Source organism: Budorcas taxicolor, chromosome 1, assembly GCF_023091745.1.
Source record: "Budorcas taxicolor isolate Tak-1 chromosome 1, Takin1.1, whole genome shotgun sequence".
NCBI classification, from domain to species: domain Eukaryota; kingdom Metazoa; phylum Chordata; class Mammalia; order Artiodactyla; family Bovidae; genus Budorcas; species Budorcas taxicolor.
In genome coordinates, this window is record NC_068910.1 from 203,858,416 (window position 1) to 203,877,345 (window position 18,930).

Here is an 18,930-nt window from a genome sequence, read left to right on the forward strand (position 1 = left end):
GAACGGCCCCCTTGCCTAGGTTGACCTAGCCCTTGTCTCTGCTGAACGCTGGCTCCATTTGCCCTGCTACCAGCCTTGGGGGGATCAGCAGTCATTTGGTAGCAAATTGATCACATCAGTCCCTCAATTGCACTGGGAGGTCAGTTATTCTTACTGGAGATGACAACTAACATGCGTTTGCCTTTCCTGCTCCTGTGCTGCCAGCACCCACTGGAGGGCTTCAGGATGAAAGATTCATCAAATAGGAACCTGCATGATGTCAGCTCAAACCAAGGACTCATTTTGTGGACACAGGTACGACATGAGTGTATCACCATGGGATTCGTTGTCTCTATCAAGTTCTGCATCACCTTGAAAACAACCAGTCTAAATCAACAATGAAAAGGCCAGAATGGTACAAAATTGTATAGACAACAACATATTCTCTATATAATACATGAAATGTATATGGTGGTTCAAGTAAAAGATTTCTGACAGTTAAAATATAGATGCACTTTAAAGTCAAGCCTATGGTTTTTCCAGTAGTCATGTATGGATGTGAGAGTTGGACTGGGAAGAAGGCTGAGAGCCAAAGAGTTGGTGCTTTTGAACTGTGGTGTTGGAGAAGACTCTTGAGAGTCCCTTGGACTGCAAGGACATCCAACCAGTCCATTCTGAAGGAGATCAGCCCTGGGATTTCTTTGGAAAGAATGATGCTGAAGCTGAAACTCCAGTACTTTGGCCACCTCATGCAATGAGTTGACTCATTGGAAAAGACTCTGATGCTGGGAGGGATTGGGGGCAGGAGGAGAAGGGGACGACAGAGGATGAGATGGCTGGATGGCATCACTGACTTGATGGACATGAATCTGAGTGAACTCCGGGAGTTGGTGATGGACAGGGAGGCCTGGCGTGCTGCAATTCATGGGGTCGCCAAGAGTCGGACACGACTGAGCGACTGAACTGAACTGAATGTTTTGTTTAAAACTTTTTATTTTGTGTTGGGGTATAGCCTAGTAACAATGTTGTGATAGTTTCAGGTGAACAGTGAAGGGACTCAGCCATACATATCTATGTATCCATTCTCCTCCAAACTCCCCTTCCATCCAGGCTGCCACATATCATTGAGCAGAGTTCCCTGTGCTATACATCGGGTCCTTGTTGGTTATACATTTTAAATAGAGCAACAACTTGATGTTTAATAGTAAATTATTTAAGTAACTTATGGTCCACCCATTAAACATAACACTTTTTAACTGCTTAAAACTATTTCATAAGAATGCATAAATTTATGGAAAAACTTTTAAGTCGTTTGGTTAAGTAAGAGTGTTGGTCTCCTAGGGCAACTGTTACGAAGTACCACAGATGAGGTGCCTCGAAACAGCATGCCTTCATTGCCTTACAGTTCTGGATGCTGGAGGTCTGAAATCAAGGTGGCCCCTTCCATCTTCCAGCGTGGAGTCCTGGGCATTCCTTGCCTTGTAGGGTATCCTTACCCTCTCTGCCTCTGTTATCACATGGCCTTCCTCTGTACATTCCAAAGGTTCTGGCAAATGTATAATTACATGCATTTCCTGAGATAGAACCATGCAGAATATTTTCACTGTCCTAAAAATATTCTTCTCTGCCTTTTTATCCTCCCACCTGCCCCCGGCCCCCACTGGCCACAGTCGCTGATCTTTTTACTTTCTCCATAGTAGCTGTTGCATTTTTCAGACCCAATCCTAAGGAAATCATTACACGTTTATGCTCTCATCCAGCTATGATGACGTTCACCACTGTGTACAATGGTAAAAAGTGCCAGTCATATGACATTCAACAGCGAGAATCTTGTTTAGATAAATGATGCACCTTCATTTCATGGAATTATGCTTAGTTATTAAAAATATGAGTATTTCCCGACTGGAGGCTTTTAACATGATAAGTAAGTAAAACTTGGCTTCTAAACATTAGGTAAAATAAGAACATTTTAAAACCTTTTTATACATATATATGCCATGCTATCGACTACTTGTCTTTACATGTTGGGCTTAAAAGAAATTTGTTTTAAAAAATTTCCTCCTCTTCTGCTTGGGCTTCCCTGGTGGCTCAGATGATAAATAATTTGCCTGCAATACAGGAGAATTGGATTTGATTTCTGAGTCAGGAAGATCCCCTGGAGTAGGAAATGGTTATCCATTGCAGTATTCTTGCCTGGAGAATTCCATGGACCGAGGAGCCTGGTGGGCTACAGTCCAAGGGGTAGCAAAGAGTAGGACGCGACTGAGTGACTAACACTTTCACTTTCCTTTTCTGCTTACCTGAATTTTCTAATTTTTCTATGGTTAATATATATTACCACTTCTAATGAGGAAAATAACAGGAGTTATACAGTAAAAATTCATTATGCTTACCTAGCGGTGATATTTTCAGATGAGTTTTGTTTTCTTCTTTATATTAGGTTGAGCCTAAGAAGAAATTGTTATTTATGTAAGTGAAAAACAGTTAAATGTGGGCACTTTTGTCAAATCTGATTGCCTTTGGGATCTGTTTCTTTAATCTTTGTGTATATTGTTTTTGTTACAAATTGATCACTAAAAGAATTTTGCCTATAGCCTGAAATATATAGGATAGTCAATTCTCAAGGCTCTGACCTTTAAAGGTATAACATTTTTCGAAAAATTCCTATAGAGATAAAAAATTGCAGAACAGAGAAAAACATTTATCTTGTTACATTGTGACCAGACCTTTGTGTACAGGGGCAATAACAAAGGATTCCTGCACCAGGAAGTTTGCAACAACCCCACCCCCTGAGCCCTGCCTTTAGTATAAAAGATGCCTGAATTCTCACTTGGGTAAGATGGTTCTTTGGGATACTAGTCCATCATAGTCCCACTCTGCTGGCTTTCTGAATAAAATTGCTCTTCCTTGCCACAACTCATCTGATTTCTTGACCTGTTGTATGGTAAGCAGTATGAGTTTAGACTCAGTAAAACTTTAATGATTCGACCTGTTACTTTTAATTTTAAAAATATTCCACAGAGATCATGCTACCGGTTCACTCAATTTCTCAAAGGGCTGTTAAAAGGTCTAAATTTTAGACCCTGTTAAAGTGTCTAAAATCATGGGTCTCATATGAATTGAAAAGAAACGTATGTCCCAGATTTTATTTAACTCATTAATTAATGAGGGAACCAGCAAGGCATTACAACAGATTCAAAAGATGATTCAAGGGACACACATTTATGTGCCATCATGAATGTTAAAAAATTTACAAATAGATGCAGAACTGGTCAGCAGCTTCAGGGCAAAAATCAATTGCATCTTTGGTAGACGTTCATTTGCATTTCTAAATACTAGAACCATTTATATTACTTTCAGTTTCTTACAACTTTGTATGAGTCAGTGTCCTACAGAAACAGCACCCATAAGTTATTTATTCGTTAATCAGTTATGAGAAATTGGCCCATGTGATTGTGGAGGCTGAAGAATCCCTTGACCTTCTGTCTATATGTTGGAGACCTGGGAGAGCTGGTGGTGCGGTTCAGTCCAGATCTGAAACCCTGAGAACTGAAGGACTGATGGTCTGACTTCCAGTTTGAGTCAGAAGGTCTGAGACCAGGGAGGATCAGTCTCTGAGAGCAGAAGAAGACTGATGTCCAAGCTGAATAGTCAGACAGAGAGGAGATTCATCCTTCTTCCCCTTTCTGTTCTTTATAAGCGCTCGACCCTGATGCTGGGCAAGATTGAAGGCAGGAGGAGAAGGGAGAGACAGAGGATGAGATGGTTGGATGGCATCACTGACTCGATATACATGAATTTGAGCAAACTTTGGGAGATAGTGAAAGACAGGGGAGCCTCGTGTGCTGCAGTCCATGCGGTCGCAGACAGTCAGAGATGACTTAACGACTAGACAAGAACAGCAACAAGGTTGAATGAAGCTCAAATCTGCCTCCAATATGGGAGTTCAGTTCAGTTCAGTCGCTCAGTCGTGTCCGACTCTTGGCGACCCCATGAATTGCAGCACGTCAGGCCTCCCTGTCCATTACCAACTCAGTGATGCCATCCAGCCATCTCATCCTCTATCGTCCCCTTCTCCTCCTACCTCCAATCCCAATCCCTCCCAGGCTCAAAGTCTTTTCCAGTGAGTCAACTCTTGCATGAGGTGGCCAAAGTACTGGAGTTTCAGCTTCAGCATCATTCCTTCCAAAGAAATCCCCGGGTTGATCTCCTTCAGAATGGACTGGTTGGATGTCCTTGCAGTCCAAGGGACTCTCAAGAATCTTCTCCAACACCACAGTTCAAAAGCATCAATTCTTCAGTGCTCAGTCTTCTTCACTGTCCAACTCTCACATCCATACATGACCACAGGAAAAACCATAGCCTTGACTAAATGGACCTTAGTCGGCAAAGTAATGTCTCTGCTTTAGAATATGCTGTCTAAGTTGGTCATAACTTTTCTTCCAAGGAGTAAGCGTCTTTTAATTTCATGGCTGCAGTGACCATCTGCAGTGATTTTGGAGCCTAAAAAAATAAAGTCTGCCACTGTTTCCACTGTTTCCACTGTTTCCCCATCTATTTCCCATGAAGTGATGGGACCGGATGCCATGCTCTTCGTTTTCTGAATGTTGAGCTTTAAGTCACCTTTTTCACTCTCCTCTCTCACTTTCATCAAGAGGCTCTTTAGTTCCTCTTCACTTTCTGCCATAAGGGTGGTGTTATCTGCATACCTGAGGTGATTGATATTTCTCCCGGCAATCTTGATTCCATCTTGTGTTTCTTCCAGTCCAGCGTTCCTGGGTCAAGAAGATCCTCTGGAGAAGGAACTGGCAACCAACTCCAATATTCTTGCCTGGAGAATACCATGGACAGAGGAGCCTCATGGACCATGGGGTTGCAAAGAGTCAGACACCATTGAGTGATCAGATAATGTGACATGATGTGACCCACAGTGGGAAGGAATCTGCTTCCCTCAAGTCTACTGATTCAAATGCCAGCATCTTCCGGAGGTGCCTTCCTAGACATACCGAAAAAGATGTCTAACAAACTATCTATGTGCTGCTATCCAGTTGACACATAAAATTAAGAAACTTAGAGTTTTCAGAAGCTCAAAGACAGCTCTGCTGCTAAGTCACTTCAGTCGCGTCCGTCTCTATGCGACCCCATAGACGGCAGCCTACCAGGCTCCCCCATCCCTGGGATTCTCAAGGCAAGAACGCTGGTGTGGGTAGCCATTTCCTTCTCCAAAGACAGCTCAGGTCCTATTAAATCAAATAATCCCATAATCTTTTTTTCCCCATTTCAAAGTTTTCACCACTCTTTTTGATGTTTCTTTCTATATTAGAGTTAAAGACAAACCTCTTGTCTGAATCCTCAGTTTGGACCCTGCTTCTCCTCTGTGCTCATCCAAGCCCCCCCCCCCCCACCCCCAACCTCTCCCCCAGCTATTTCCATTCAGGTCCCATGAGGCTCTCTAATGTCTTCAGGGCACCAGGTCTCCTGCCAGTCATCTTACTGCCCAGATGCACATTGATCCCTCTGTCCCAGAAGTGGTCCCCTGGGACCTCCATTCCTACCTAATTCACTCCTTACATGCCCTGACCACCACCCTACTGCATCTGAGCTCAAACCCAGAGAACCTACCTCCCTACCCCAAACTTCATCAAAGCTTCCTTCAGAGACTTTACCGCAATTGCAATTTCAGTGTGACTATATTTTATGTAAATCTGAACTTTGTGATTTTAAAAGAGCACAGGCTAAAAATATTGATGAAATTTCTCTTTATGCTCAAACTTTGAAAGAATGCAAATCTCCCAAATTAAAAAAAAAAAAAAATCCCTCAGGACCACGCAATTTGAGCTGCATTTCCAGTGACTGACTTGTCAGTACATTTCCACTCTTGCCCTAGGGGAACCTCTCAGTAACAGGTGGATAGCAATACACAGGGCCAGGGGTCAGTTGAGAAGGACCTTGCATATTCTGTGGAACTTCTGACAGTGGTTATGGTCACTACAAATGCAGAGGTGTTACAGCATTTGTGGGGGACTAGAGCAGGCCACCCTAACATAGGCCTCTTTGCATATGGATTATTTTAAATTCAAGATGATTGACAAACAGCTGACACCAAACAAGCTTCACCCTCCCCTTTTCTGTACCAGGAAGGGCAAGAGTATGGTAATCACTGGAGGCTCTTTATCAGAATCTACGTTAGAAAACTGATCATGACAACACTCATCTTTCTTTAGGCTCACCCATGTATTACCCTCCCACAGTTTGCCACCCCCAAACCTCAACTCCTTTTCATTTTCTTGTCTCTTCTCTGGAGATTTATTTCCTTGTTAGATACTAGACAACCCCATGTCCAAACGACCCCTCTGAGTTACCAGAGCACTGAGTTTCTTCTGTGTGTATGTATGTTCCACGTGTTAATAAATTCTTGCTAATCTCTTGTTTTTCTCTTGTTAATCTGTCTTTGTCAGTTTAATTTCCAGGGTCCCAGCCACCAAAGAGAGTAAAGTTTTCTTCTTTCCCCTCCCCTATACACTCTTTGTTACTATAGCTTAAATTTTCCTAAGAAGCTCTAATGATATTGTCCAGTAGCAGGGCTGAGGTTGAGGGTGGGGCTGGAAATGTTGGTTGATATTGCGCTCTGAGGGTTTCCCTGGCTCACTGGTAAAGAACCTGTTTGCCAATGCAGGAGATGCAGGTTCAATCCCTGGGTGGGAAAGATACCCTGGAAAAGGAAATGGCAATCCACTCCAGTATTCTTGCCTGGATAATTCCATGGACAGAAGAGCCCAGTGCACTATATAGTCCACAGGGTCACAAAGAGTAGGACAACAGGGTCATACACTCATTGTGATTTGAAGGCCAGTCCTCACAACTCCTGGTGATTGATATTACCTTTTTTTAAAAAAACTTTTTATTTTGTATTGTGGTATAGCACATTAACCGGAGAAGGCAATGACACCCCACTCCAGTACTCTTGCCTGGAAAATCCCATGGATGGAGGAGCCTGGTGGGCTGCAGTCCATGGGGTCGCTAAGAGTCAGACACGACTGAGCGACTTCACTTTCACTTTTCACTTTCATGCGTTGGAGAAGGAAATGGCAACCCACTCCAGTGTTCTTGCCTGGAGAATCCCAGGGACAGGGGAGCCTGGTGGGCTGCCGTCTCTGGGGTCGCACAGAGTCGGACACGACTGAAGTGACTTAGCAGAGCACATTAACAATGTTTTGATAGTTTCAGGTGAGCAAAGGGACTCAGCCATACATATACATGTATCCATTGTCCACCAAACTCCCCTCCCACCAGGCTGCCACAAAACATTGAGCAGAGTTCCTTGTGATATACAGTAGGTCCTTGTTGGTTGTCCATTTTATTTTTTTAATTTTTTGTTTCATTTCTGGTTATCCATTTTAAATACAGCACTGTGCACATATCCATCCCAAACTTTCTAACTATCCCTTCTCCCCAGCAACCATGAGTTCATTCTCTCAGCCTGTGAATCTTTCTGTTTTGTGAGTAAGTTCATTTGTATCATTTCTTTCTAGATGTCACATATAAAGGATGCCTGGTGACTGATATTCTAAATGTCAGGATGGAACGAAGCCAAGAAGACAAAAAAGCACTTTGGGCAAAATGAGCTATGTTGGCCTTTGATTTTTCCTTCCTGTGGCTCATTGTCTTGGAATCATTTGAGTTTTGAATTATCTCAGTCCTTCAGGGTCACAGCTCCTAAATAAGATGCTTTAATCCTGTGTGTATTTGTGAGATATTTGGCAAATATATTGACTCTCAAGGTCTATCTGCTTGTTTACCATGTTTCTGACCAGCTCCTAGCCCTAGAGCTTGGTTGAGAAGGAAAAAAAAAAACTTTTCCTCTATCCTCTTCTGTTCTGTGCCTGAGGCCTGTGAATTAAACTGACTATAATAGCTGGATTAACAGGAGAAAAGGTTTATTTTGTATGCATATGGGAGCCAACAAAGGAAGTAATTGTCTCATTGAATGGTTAAAGACTTGCACAGCTAACTTACTAGGAGAAAGGAAGCAGTTGAGAAAAGGTACCTTAGGCAAAGAACACAGGTTTTTTTTTTTTACGATAGATGGGAGTTAAGAAATTTGTGGTGACATTTGTCTACACAGGCATGAGTGGTCTTGCTGTCTTCCTATAAACTCCCCTGGAGACAGGATTTGGAGTAGATTTCATTTGTGTTTTCTCTTCTGGGCATAGACCTACCCTGGAGGGAAATTTATGGCAAGCTAATTTCCCAGAAGGTGGTGTTTTCAATTAGAAAAGGAAAGCTCTGAGAAGGTTATTCCCCTCCCCCCCCCCTTTTTTTGCATTTGTTGAATCTCAGTCTTCAGCTTAAAAATAATCTTTATGCCAAAGTGGCATGTTTTGGGCTGGTGTGTTCTGAATCCTTTCATCTGGAAAGCACAGTGTTTCCCCCATATTCATTCCTTGCAGGGTCTTACTCTCAGTATAAGATCCACACCTTTGCCCTGAGTTCCATGACTGGATTAGAATGTGATGGAGACCAGCCAGAAACTCAGAAAGAACCGTAAGAGAGTAGACAGTTTGGTACGATGATGCTTCATGATTTAGGGGGATGACCTTTTTTTAGGAATTATCAATGCTCCGAAAATCAAAGTTCCTTGATTTGCTTCCAAGGGTCTGGGGTCTGGGACGTCTGTAGAAAACCTCTTAGCAGTTTTCCAATGAACCCTCCATGGGAAACAGGACTTGACTTTTATTATTATTTTTTTTATTTTTATTTTTTTTCAACTTGCTCAGTGCTTTATTGAACCAAGACCCTTCCAGATGACTCAGCAGAGCCTTCAAGAAGCCCTGCCCATATCCCAAGATTCAGAATCCAGAGGTGGCTGGCCTTAGTTTAGCTGCTTCCATAACATTTCCTTTTGAATATCTCCAAATCTTAAAGTGTAAAGATTTTGTTACAGACAGGCACATGTATACTCCTGCTGCAGGCAGTCACACTCACCAAAATGCCTTCAGTTCAGTGGTTTGTGGACAATGCATTGTAGGTCTATGGCCATCCATACATCCACCATCCATCCACACTTCCATTCGTCCATCTGTCCGTCCGTGACGAGACAGTAGCAAGTTCTGACATGGGTTCAGCCCCCAGGGTTCACAGCAGTGAGGGCTAGGTTTCCAGTGGGCTCAGGACGCAGGCCTTAACCCTCACCCAAGGGCCTCCATGGATAATAACATCCCTTTCCGAGCCACAGAAGCCAGGGCCAAGCAGGTTATGAATGTTTGTATCTTTAACAACTGGACAGGGAAAACCTAAACCTTAGCCTGTAACTATCCTGAGATTGGAAAAAAAAGAGATCAAGCATACAAACAACACTGAAACAGGAAAGAGGAAGAGCTCATGCCTGTGCTGGAGATGTTCACATGAGAGACGGGAAGGAGAAAGGGGAGTGTGGCACACATACTTAGGAGTGTGTTAGCACCTGGGACACGGTGCTAACTCCGAGGGTAGCGGTAGCTCCTCCTAGGAGGCTGGAGCTTTCTCTCAGCCACATACATATAAACAAAGCTCTTAGGAAAAACGAGGCTTTTCTGAATACAGCAAGACAAAGGGTTAACCCAAACAAGGAAGAAAAAGACACCAAAAAGGTTCCTGTTAGACACAAATACTTCCTTTGAGCTAGACTTAATCCAATCTCACTTAGTCAGCAGGCTGGGCTCTCCTGGAGTGAGGGTGGGGGTGTCACCAGGATATGGAACATGACTGGAATGAGACAGAGGATCAGGGCTGGTGCAGGCAGACAGGACACCCTCACCGTCTTTTCCCTGGACAGCAGACCCTCAGCCCCGGAGGCCACAGGGCGGCTGATGCCCAGGCCGCACAAAGCAAGGAAGGTGGGTGTGACAGTTGCTGGCCCTTCACTGGTCCTGCAGGCGGCTGCAGAGCTCTCTCCGGCTCCGCTCGCCAGCCCAGCTGCGTGTCTTGAGGCGGAAGGTCTTCATTTCATCCTTGAAGTCCTCATGGTTCATGGGCTGGTAGTCTTGAGACTCACAGAAGGTCGGGTGCTGTGGGAAGAAGTCCTTGTAGCCGCCTTTGAGTATATACATCTCAGGATAGTAGAGGCTGGGGTAGTCGTTGGAAGCTCTGTCTCGTTCCCTGATGAAATGGCACATGCGGGGGCCCCGCTCAGATGAAAATTCACAGTGGAAAATGAGGATGATTCTCTTATCCAGGCTGCAGGGTGTGATGGGGCTCTGTAGCAGGAAGGTCTCGGCATCCCGTTCCAGAGGCAGGTTCACAGCAGTCTTGATGTGCCCGCCTTCATACTCATAGGGGTATCTGCAGTCGACAATCACAAACTTCTCCACGATGTGGCTGAACTTGCCTGTCAGCAGAGCCACCACCGTTTCTGGTGAGATGTACTTGAGATCTTGGTGCTTTCCATCCACAGTTTGTAGGAGGAAGGCCTTGGAGTAATCCCCGATCAGTTCTCGGTGGTCACTGTCTAGGATATTCTCAATCTCATCATGACACATGGACTTTGAGCAGAGAATGCGGGCTTTAGGTTCCTCAGCCTCCCGCAGCTCCTCCTCTGGAGGGGTCACGCTCCTTTTCCGCTTGTTCTGTACAGGCAGATCCTGGTCCTGCGGGCGCTCCAGCCTCTTGAGGATGGGCCAGATCACACTGCAGGGCATGGACGGAGAGCGGAAGAGCCGCTGACACTTGCTGTACATAATGAGGTCCTGTTCCTCTTCCTTTTCTGAGGTCTTGACCAGTGGGGCACTGATGAGGCTCTCCATGCCTGGGGGAACTACATCATTCTCCTTTAAGTCAGTCTCCAGGATATCCACGAATCCATCGTCTTCCTCAACAGCCCCTGTGGAGGGGGTCAGGGAGAAGCGGCATCGGGCCAGGGGGATCAGTTCCTCTACTTCCATCTTCCGCTCAGGGGTGACACACATCAGGTCGGGAGCTGAGCTTGGCCTCTGGGCAAAGGCTTCTCTGTGGCTGGCCCACTCCCCAAGAGCACGGGAGTGGCTGGGATGTGTGGGTTTCCCTGGCATCTTGAAGACAAATCCATCATTCTCTTTGTCCTCCCCAGAGCCGTGGGCAGCTTGGTCACATGCCTCAGTCTTCCTCCAGGTGCCAGACACTTGGGAGTTGGTGATGTTCCGTAGCACAGGACTGTGGCCCAGAAGCCTCCCCGGCAAGGACTGGAAACGTCAGATGGCAAACTGCTCATTTTGAATAACTCGGCTAGCTGCCTGGATGGCCTGTTCGAACCTGCCGAGCCCAGCGAGATGGTGCATAGTCTGGGTGAGGGTGGTGACCGGTGAGGAAGCGGCCGCGCTCCGGAGACCCCAGGAGGCCATGAGCCCCCAGCCGGAGGCCCGGGAGGTGGCCAGGACGCTGGGCGCCACCTCGCATGCCGGCCGGACTGAGAGCCGAGCCTGCTGGCTCTGGCTCGGGCAGATCCATCGCGGTGGGGCGGGCGGGCCTGGCGTAGGGCGACCAACAGACTCAGGGCACAGCTGGCCTGGGCGAGGTAGGGAGCCGGCCCAGGGTGGAGGGGAAGGGAGGGAGGAAGAGCAATGGGGCAGGAGAGAGAGAGGAGAGGGAAGTGGGGAGGGAGGGACACGGGGACAAGCCACCAGCCCAGGAAGCCTCTAAGGACTTGACTTTTAAAGCTGGCTCTACTCCAGAGGACTTCACCCTCAGGACTTTTTTTTTTTTTCTTTCACAAAAGAACCTGTTCTTGTGGATGTGGAGGAACCTGTCTGGGAGCAGGAACCGGCTTTGCCAGCCTGGGGCCTGTGCCGGAGCCCAGGGAGCAAGGTTGGTTGGCGCCGGCCGGGTCCGCGTCCATATCTATATCCACAACCATGGGCAGGAAGGGGCTGCTGTCCTCTCACTGGGGCAGGAGGCTCGGGCCTGACTCTGCTGGATGTGAGAAAGCTCGTGGGCGGGAACCAGGGTTGGAGGCCAGGTGGAAGTGCAGCCGTGGCCCTGAGGCGGGGCGTTGGCCGTCTGACCGGCCCTCGGGCTGGCTGATGATTAACTGAGAGTCTGCTGTTCTGGGCCCGAGGCGGGAGGCCACCTCTGTGTGCACAGCTTGGCCTGTGACGTGAGCCACTTCCTGGTAACAGCTGAGTACCGTCCAGATTCTCCAGTGGCCAACAGATTTGTTCCTGCGTTTGTGTGGGGAGAGGTCGGAGGCAGGAAAGAGGGGACCAAGAACCTTCGCTGAAGGCCCGAGAGGCAGATACACCTGCCACAGGTGAGACACCCCGTGGGCCTGGTGTGTGGCCAGTGGACTCCCCACAGATACCGGCTTCCTCCTGGGGAGCTGGTGCTTAGCTCCTGGAGGCCCGCTAGCTGCTGGCGTTGGGGGGAAAGAGCAATCTGAGGCATATCTGTTTCCCAAATTCCACAGAGTTGAAAGGAAAACTGGGATGCCTTGTGAGTGTAGGAATTTGAGACAGTTTTTCAATTGTAGCTTCTCTGGGAGCTGTTCTTGGGTTGCGTTGAAAGCTGAGACTTGGCTGGAAAATTCCTGGCATGCCTGTTATTCATCGGACAGACTTTAAATGCCGTTTATTCTTCCCCAAGGCTTCCCCAGTGGCTCAGCAGTAAAGAATTCGTCTGCAATGCAGGAGATGCAGGAGACTCAGGTTTGATCCCTGGGTTGAGAGGATCCCCTGGAGGAGGAAATGGCAATGCACCCCATATTCTTGCCTGGAGAATACCACGGATAGAGGAACCTGGCGGGCTACAGTCCATGGGGTCACAAAGAGTTGGACACGATTGAACAACTGAGCACACACACATATCTTTCCCCAGTGAGAGGTTTGATGGGAGGGAAATTGCTCTAAATCTCTGGAAGTTCTAAGACTCCCCACATCTGGCTGGCAGAGTCAGCACCCCTCTGAATGTGGGGGCACCCTGAGCTGGGGTACTAGGTGGAGGAGGCGCCCTGATGCCTTTGTATGTGCACATAGAGGTTTGCAGAGAGCCCCTTGTGTGCATTTAAATTCTCACTGTCTTCATTGTTTTGGGGTTTAGAATTTATGTTGATGCCTAAAGACAGGATGTCTGCAGCCCCTGAATTTTGTGATATCAGGCTGTTTCCAAGAACCGAGCCATAAGGGTGTGTGTGTGTGTGTTATGGGTAAATAAACCAGATGATCAAATTCAACAATTTCCTTCCTGAGATGATGAGCTTGCTGGGTGCAGACGGGTCTGCTCAGTGTTTTTGCCTTGTCTGGGCAGTAAAGAGTGGTTGGCATTTAAATCCTGTCCTGATGCAATTTAATAAGATTTAAGACTTTTAACATTGCAGTTCTTCAACTAAAAGCAGGTGATGCAAGTCGTCTGTAATAAATGAATGAGAAGTGAAATCTCAGACTACTCCACCAAGATATGAATTTGCAAATTACCTGGCAGAGATTTCCTTTAATTAAAGGGACTTGTCTGAGCTCAGTTACAACTTGAAATCAACCTGAGGACAGTTATTCTCTGTACACACCCTTCAAATAGGGTTTGCTCACAAATCCACATCTGGGTTCCTGTAGCACTTGGGGTGTTCCTATACCCCAGCCCGGGGGCTGCTGCTGAGCTTTTAGGAATGGACTCATTCTGTCACACAGAGAATAAGTGAATTGTCATCTGGTCCTAGTTGGCAGCCCGAGTGACCCTGACTATCAGTGACTAGAAATACTTCATGGTGGACCTTAAGCTCTTGCTGCAGTTTCAATGATGCTGGGTCCACACTTCACATTTATTGCTTTTGGTAAAATGTGTGACTTTTATAACTCGGCAGCTCAATTTCTCCTCCATCCTCTGCTCTGGCCTAGATTCTAGGTGACTCGCCGAGCAACTGACTTGTCCACTTGTGTTCATCGAACCTTGAAAAAATTAGCAAATGATTTATTTGGTACTTGGTAATTTGGGATCTTGGATCAATCTGGGAAGCCCATGATTTTAGTTTGTGTTCAGCTGCTGGACAGCTTGGTGAAAGTGAAAGTGTTAGTTGTTCAGTCATGTCTGACTCTGTGACCACCAGGGACTGTAAACCTGCCAGGCTCCTCTGTCCATGGAATTCTCCAGGCAAGAACACTGGAATGGGTAGCCATGCCCTTTTCCAGGGAAGCTGGGAATCAAAGCATATTTGCAGGAATTTGCTGAGTCTGTTTTCGATGATGGGAGAGGCTGAGGTGGGACGCTCCTGCCACACAGGTACCATGACCCCTTACATGACACAGCTGCACACGAGCAGACGTGGTTTCCTACACAGGCTGAAATGTACTTTCCAAAGTCATCAGAAAACAAAGAGGCGGAAATCCCACATTCCTTCTCGTGATCTCGTGAGCAACCAGTGACATGCTACCATGTAAAGAGGGGATCACGGGCCTGGGAGTCCTCAATCCTTCCCACCCGAACTCTGTCTGATTCAGCAGCTTGTATGCGGTGCCTTTTGCAGGTGGAGGTGATGCAGTTATTACCTGTGTCTATTTCAGTTCTCATATCTCTGCTTGTGGGTTGTTGTGGGGCCTGCTTCCTACGTCTTGTAAGAGAAGACAGGATGGAGCCTAGGGTGGGTGGGTCAGCTCATCACAGAACCCTGTGCAGGGTCTCTGATGGAACCCGTTGCCCCCAATTTGGGGGGGATGGGTTGTATCCCCCAAGTGGAAGTTTGAAATCTGTGTGGATGCCAAAGCCAGAGTGAAAACTCCTGGCAGGTCAGGTCACTGTGCTAAGGATGGGTGAAATAAAGAGCCCCTAAAAACAGTTCAGAATGCATTCAGTGGATGACTTCAGTGCTCCAAGCAGTGCTGGTGACAGTCTTGAACAGGCCTGTCCTAGGGAGAAGGAAAAAATAAAACTAAAAATGAAAGGATAGGGAGTGAGCAAGAGGGTTATCACAGAAAAATGGATGGGCCGAGATACGTGCATGACAAGATTGCCCTGTGCTGCAAGGGGCCAGCAAGTCCTCACCTGGTCTACGTTGACCGCTCCTCTTCCACTCACCTTCACTCTCTGCCCAGGCCCCCGAGTCTCTCTGTGGTTCCGCAAACGAACACAGAGGCACAGTCCCACCCCAGGGCCTTTGTACCTGCTGTTCAGCCTGGGAGGCCCTTCTGCACTTACCCACCTGCCTGTCACCTGACCGCCTTCCCTACTCATGGAACACCTTCTTGGAAGCCTTTCTCCCATCTCTCCTTTGAAACATCAGCCAGCACATCCCACACACCCCCTCACACACAATCCTCTCTACTGTTTGTCTTCATACCTCTTACCACCTTCTAATAAGCTTATGATCTAGGTCTTCATTTTGCTATTTTTCTTCTGATAATGTAAACTTGTGGGTAGGATTGCTTTTTCTCAGTGATTAGAGCATCCATTCCCATCCATATAATGGAAGGGAAAAACAGTAAACCCACACTCAGACCTCTCAGTCAGTGATTTTGTGGTCATCATAGAGCATCGTAGGTGTTTCCATGATTTATGCATGGGCTTGGGAGCAAGATCACTTAATACAGTGATTCTCAGACATGAGTATGTAGCAGAATTGGTTGCATGCTTAACTTCGGGCAGAATTCTTCTTGCTCACCCCCTAGACCTAATCCAGTAGGTCCAGGGTAGGCCTGAGAGTCTGCTTTTCTAAGAAGTTCCTTGGTGGCTCAGCAGTAAAGAATCCGCCTGCAATGCAGGAGACTCCCTGCGAGGCAGATGTGGGTTTGATCCCTGGGCCAGGAAGATCCCCTGGAGAAGGAAATGGCAACCCACTCCAGTATTCTTGCCTGGAGAATCCCATGGACAGAGGAGCGTGGCGGGTTACAGCCCAGGGGCAAAGTCTAGGACATGACTGAGTAACTAAACCACCACGAGCAGGTAATCAAACCACTGACAAGTTCCCAGATGAGGCTGGTGCCGCCGCTGATCAGGCTGAGAAATGCGGATTCGTCTCTCCAGGGACACGCATGCACTGGGAGGGTCCCCGTGGGTCTCTGCAAGGGGACCGACTGTGACCTGCCTATTTTGATTTCCCAGGTGAGGAGGAACATGTGAGATGGAGGGAGCTGCCGAGAGAGGCGTCCTGGCCGTGCTGGTGGTCCTGGCTGGGCTGGCAGGTAGGGACCACGGAGCTTGGTGGGATGTTCTGGGGCATCCTCCTGGAGTGGGTGGAAGGCACCTGGAGGAGGCCACCGGGGAGCGTGGCTGTCCGAAGATTCTTTGTTGAGCTCTTCCCACTGGCTCCCCTTCTTCCCTCCACTTCCTCCTGCCTGTGCCTGTGTGTGCTCAGTTGTGCCCGAGTCTTTGTGACCCCAGGGACTGTAGCCCGCCAGGCTCCTCTGTCCATGGAATTCTCCAGGCAAGAAGACTGGAGTGGGTTGCCATTCCCTCCTCCAGGGCATCTTCCTGGCTCAAGGATAGAACCTGGTCCCCTGCACTGCAGGCAGATTCTTTACCACTCAGTGGGGTCCACTGCCTGCCATGTCAGCCCTGCTCCAGAAGCGTGCTCATGTGCATGTGAGCCCACAAGTCCTCCACAGCGGGGTCCTTGCCTTGGGAGTCTTGCTGTGGTCCCTTCCCAAAGTCACTGCTCTCATTAGAGCATTCCACTCTCCTGCCTGAACTTTCTCCTCTGATTCTACCTGGTCTTCAGGCATCACCTCCTCTCTGAAGCCTTCCTGACCTTGCAGTTTTCAGGACAATCATCCTAGTTCCCATTAATTGCAGAGTTAAGGGGCCCATCGCCTGTGAGATCTTCTGGTCCTCCCAACAGCTCCTTTTCAGCCTGGAACTTTCCCAGGGTATCCGTCAGAATGGACTCCAGGTGTCCCAGACCAGGGTCTCCCAGTCAGATTCTGCACTGCAGTGGATGGAGAGTGCAGACCTGGGGGTGCTTAAAGTAACCAGTTTGTACCCCAGCGTTCTTTTGACTATGTCTTGTGCTGATTTCATCGCTTCTGGTGTGTTTTTCTTGTTTTCCTAGCTAGTTCTAAACTCCTCAGGGTATTCTTACTGCAGTGATCTTAAGGTGCTGTATTGAAGAATATAGAAAATTGTGCGAGTCGTAAAGGTACAGCTTGATAAAATTTTACAAACTGAGCACTTTTGTGTATCAACAAGGAGCCCAAGAACACTTCACAAATGTTTCCTTCAGCCTCTCCCCAACCCCTTCCCTAGAGTGACTGTTATTCTGACTTCTAGCTGTGTAGATATTTTGCTTGCTTTGTACCATACACACCAATGGGCTTCTCTGGTGGCTCAGGCTGTAAAGAATCTGCCTGAAATACAGGAGACCCAGGTTCTATCCCTGGGTTGGGAAGACCCGCCCTGGAGGAGGAAATAGCTACCCAATCCAGTATTCTTGCCTGGGGAATCCCACGTTGGGGGCTACAGTCCATGGGGTTGCAAAGAATCACACATGACTGGGTGACTAATGCTTTGACTTTGATGTGCACCTATAAACTCTGTTTCAGAGGGCTAGATAATGCTGTTGTTATGTTTAAACCCTGTCCATGACAGCAGTGAAAACACAACTAAAACAGAGATAAAATAGTACAGGGACGGTCAGAGTGTGTGAGGTGCAGTCAGGACTATTTCATAGATGTTGGTTTCTGATGTGTTTACACATTAAGACAAGGGAAGCTGGCTCTGGGGTGTTAACATGTATTTGGGGACAGAAGGCCTCTGCCTTGTGCAGGGTGTTAATCATTTTTTTTAGGTGCTTGATGTGAATTTGTCTGTAGGCTGGAAAGAAGACATTTTCTCTGTTTGTGCAGAGCTTAGGGACTCATGGGGTGCAGAGCTTAGGGACTCATGGGGAGCAGAGCTTAGGGACTCATGGGGTTAGCAGACCAGGCTCCACCATATTTCCAGGATATGGCTCCCACACGACTTTCTCAGTCACAGTGGCAAAAACCTCTTCCAATGGCTTAGCGGGAAACTTTTTAATTCTGTATCTACAATTCTTCTGAGCCATTTACCCTGAAGTTCTGTTTTGAAGGCAGGATTGGCTTGGGTTGAGGCTTGCGTGTGGCTATTCCAAGAGGGGAGAAGTTGTTGTTCAGTCGCTAAGTCATGTCTGTTTGCGATCCCATGAACTACAGCATGCCAAGCTCCTCTGTCCTCCACTGTCTCCCAGAGTTTAATTTATTCATGTCCATTGAATCAGTGACGCTATCTAACCATCTCATCCTTGGTAGCCCCCTTCTCCTCTTGCCTTCAGTCTTTCCCAGCATCAGGGTCTTTTCCAATGAGTTGGGTCTTCGCATCAGGTGGCCAAAGTATTGGAGTTTCAGCTTCAGCATCAGTCCTTCCAGTGAAGATTATGGGTTAATTCTAGAGCCCCATAGTGGGTGGGGATCCATTGCAAAATTCTGACCCCTTAGGAGGCTTGGAAAATTTTGGGTGGAGACTCCTTCTTTTGTAGACTTAGCTTTGAGTAGCTAAGGGCAGCCTCCATGTGTACCCAGAGGGCTCCTGCCAGCCCTCTCCTCTCCACCTTACACCCAGCATGGTGGATTATACAGAACTCGACCATCCTGTTTCTTCACTTGGTGAATATTCACTTGGGGCTCTTATGTGCCATTTAGTTGCAGGCACAGGGATGAGTAAAATCGGGCAGAGTCCCTGCTAACCAAGAGCTTAGACATCAATTAATAGAAAAATCAATACGAAATCACCACCGTGACAAGTGCTTCACTGATTGAAAATCCTGTTCTGGATAATTTGACTTGTGTAAAATGATCAGGGAAGGCTTCCTGACAGGGAGACTACTTGGCTGGGAGCAGAGGTGTAAATGAAACTGGCTCTCCGGGCAGTCTCTCCCTTTGCAAAGGGAGCCAGAAACAGCTGGTAAGTTTGGTAGACAAAAGATGGTCTGGTGGTCAGAGGGTGGAGTTTGGGGAAAAATGAAATGGATGTGAAACTAAGCAGGGTTTTAAGATATGATAATGTTAA

General features: G+C 47.3%; 2 protein-coding genes across 2 annotated transcripts in view; one reads left to right on the forward strand and one right to left on the reverse strand.

Moving 5' to 3' along the window:
* Positions 1–9,878: 9,878 nt before the first annotated feature.
* LOC128054373 (M-phase inducer phosphatase 2-like) lies at positions 9,879–11,439 on the reverse strand. The gene is given in 2 exon segments (XM_052647003.1): positions 9,879–11,307; positions 11,309–11,439. Coding segments are annotated over 2 exon segments (1,560 nt in total).
* A 4,591-nt stretch (positions 11,440–16,030) lies between these two features.
* Positions 16,031–18,930, forward strand: part of IGSF5 (immunoglobulin superfamily member 5) — a 50,822-nt gene continuing 47,922 nt past the window's right edge. The window contains exon 1 of the mRNA XM_052645668.1: positions 16,031–16,091. Coding sequence (XP_052501628.1) covers positions 16,031–16,091 — 61 coding nt within the window. The remainder of the gene's footprint in view (positions 16,092–18,930) is intronic.